This window comes from Mus caroli, chromosome 6, assembly GCF_900094665.2.
Source record: "Mus caroli chromosome 6, CAROLI_EIJ_v1.1, whole genome shotgun sequence".
Classification (NCBI taxonomy): Eukaryota; Metazoa; Chordata; class Mammalia; order Rodentia; family Muridae; genus Mus; species Mus caroli.
Window position 1 is genome coordinate 134933213 of NC_034575.1, and position 868 is coordinate 134934080.

An 868-nucleotide genomic window follows, 5' to 3' on the forward strand; every position below is an offset into this window, starting at 1 on the left:
TTTCTGGTACCACATTTATTTAAGGGCAAAAGAAAGCAATGAGGTTCTCAGTCACACACACAACGATTTTATTCTTTTCCTTTGGTGTTGTTTACAGTGTCTCCCACAAAAGAAGAGCTCCCCTTGGCAGAGAAAACAAAGGGATTTATCGAACCAGAAGAACCCAGTGGCAAGAATAAACTTCTGAACAGAAGGCCAAGGAGGCATCAGCGGTAGTTTGCCCATTCCTTGGCCTTCAGGACTCAAGGTGGGAGGAGAGAGGAGGCCAGGGTTTTAAGTCTCATTTGCAGGGAACACTCTGAGAGATGGGGTAAGATAAAACATATTGGTGATGAAATGTGTGTGTGTGTGTGTGTGTGTGTGTGTGTGTGTGTGACCGAGAAAGGGCCTAGCTAGGAACAGGGAGGGAGGAGGGAGTTTGTGATGACCAACATGGTTGGGAGAATTCTTCTGGTGGGTGGGGAAGGTGACAGGAGGGATGGACAGACGCACTCATTCTGTCCAATCCTTCTTAATGGCCAGGTTCCATTCCCAGGTGAGGTGGTCCTGTTTGTCGTCATCCGTGAAGAAGGACTTGTTGTGGTAAGTGCCTCGGGCCAGCATGCCCTTGGGAGCTTCCTCTACTGGAGTGAGGAATTCGTACTCTTCCGGTCGGGGCCCATAGCTGCCAACCATGAATGTGGCTTTATCCACTGGGAAGAAAGAAAGGGCCATTAGTGTGAGAGTCTGGTGTCAGAAAAGCAAACTAAAAATGGGAGAGCCTGGGACGCAGCTCACATGGGCAGAAGCTGAAGCAACAGTGTCCAAGCCTGGCTGAACATCTCCCTCCCTTCCTCCCTCCCTCCCTTCCCCCCTCCCTCCCTCCCTC

At 50.6% G+C, this 868-nt stretch overlaps 1 protein-coding gene across 3 annotated transcripts in view; it reads right to left on the reverse strand.

Annotated features, from left to right (window-relative positions):
• Positions 1–868, reverse strand: part of Arhgdib (Rho GDP dissociation inhibitor beta) — an 18234-nt gene continuing 17366 nt past the window's right edge. For all 3 annotated transcript variants that reach the window (XM_021165171.1, XM_021165169.1, XM_021165170.2), the window contains exon 6: positions 1–692. In XM_021165171.1, coding sequence (XP_021020830.1) covers positions 493–692 — 200 coding nt within the window. In that variant the 3' untranslated portion in view covers positions 1–492. The remainder of the gene's footprint in view (positions 693–868) is intronic.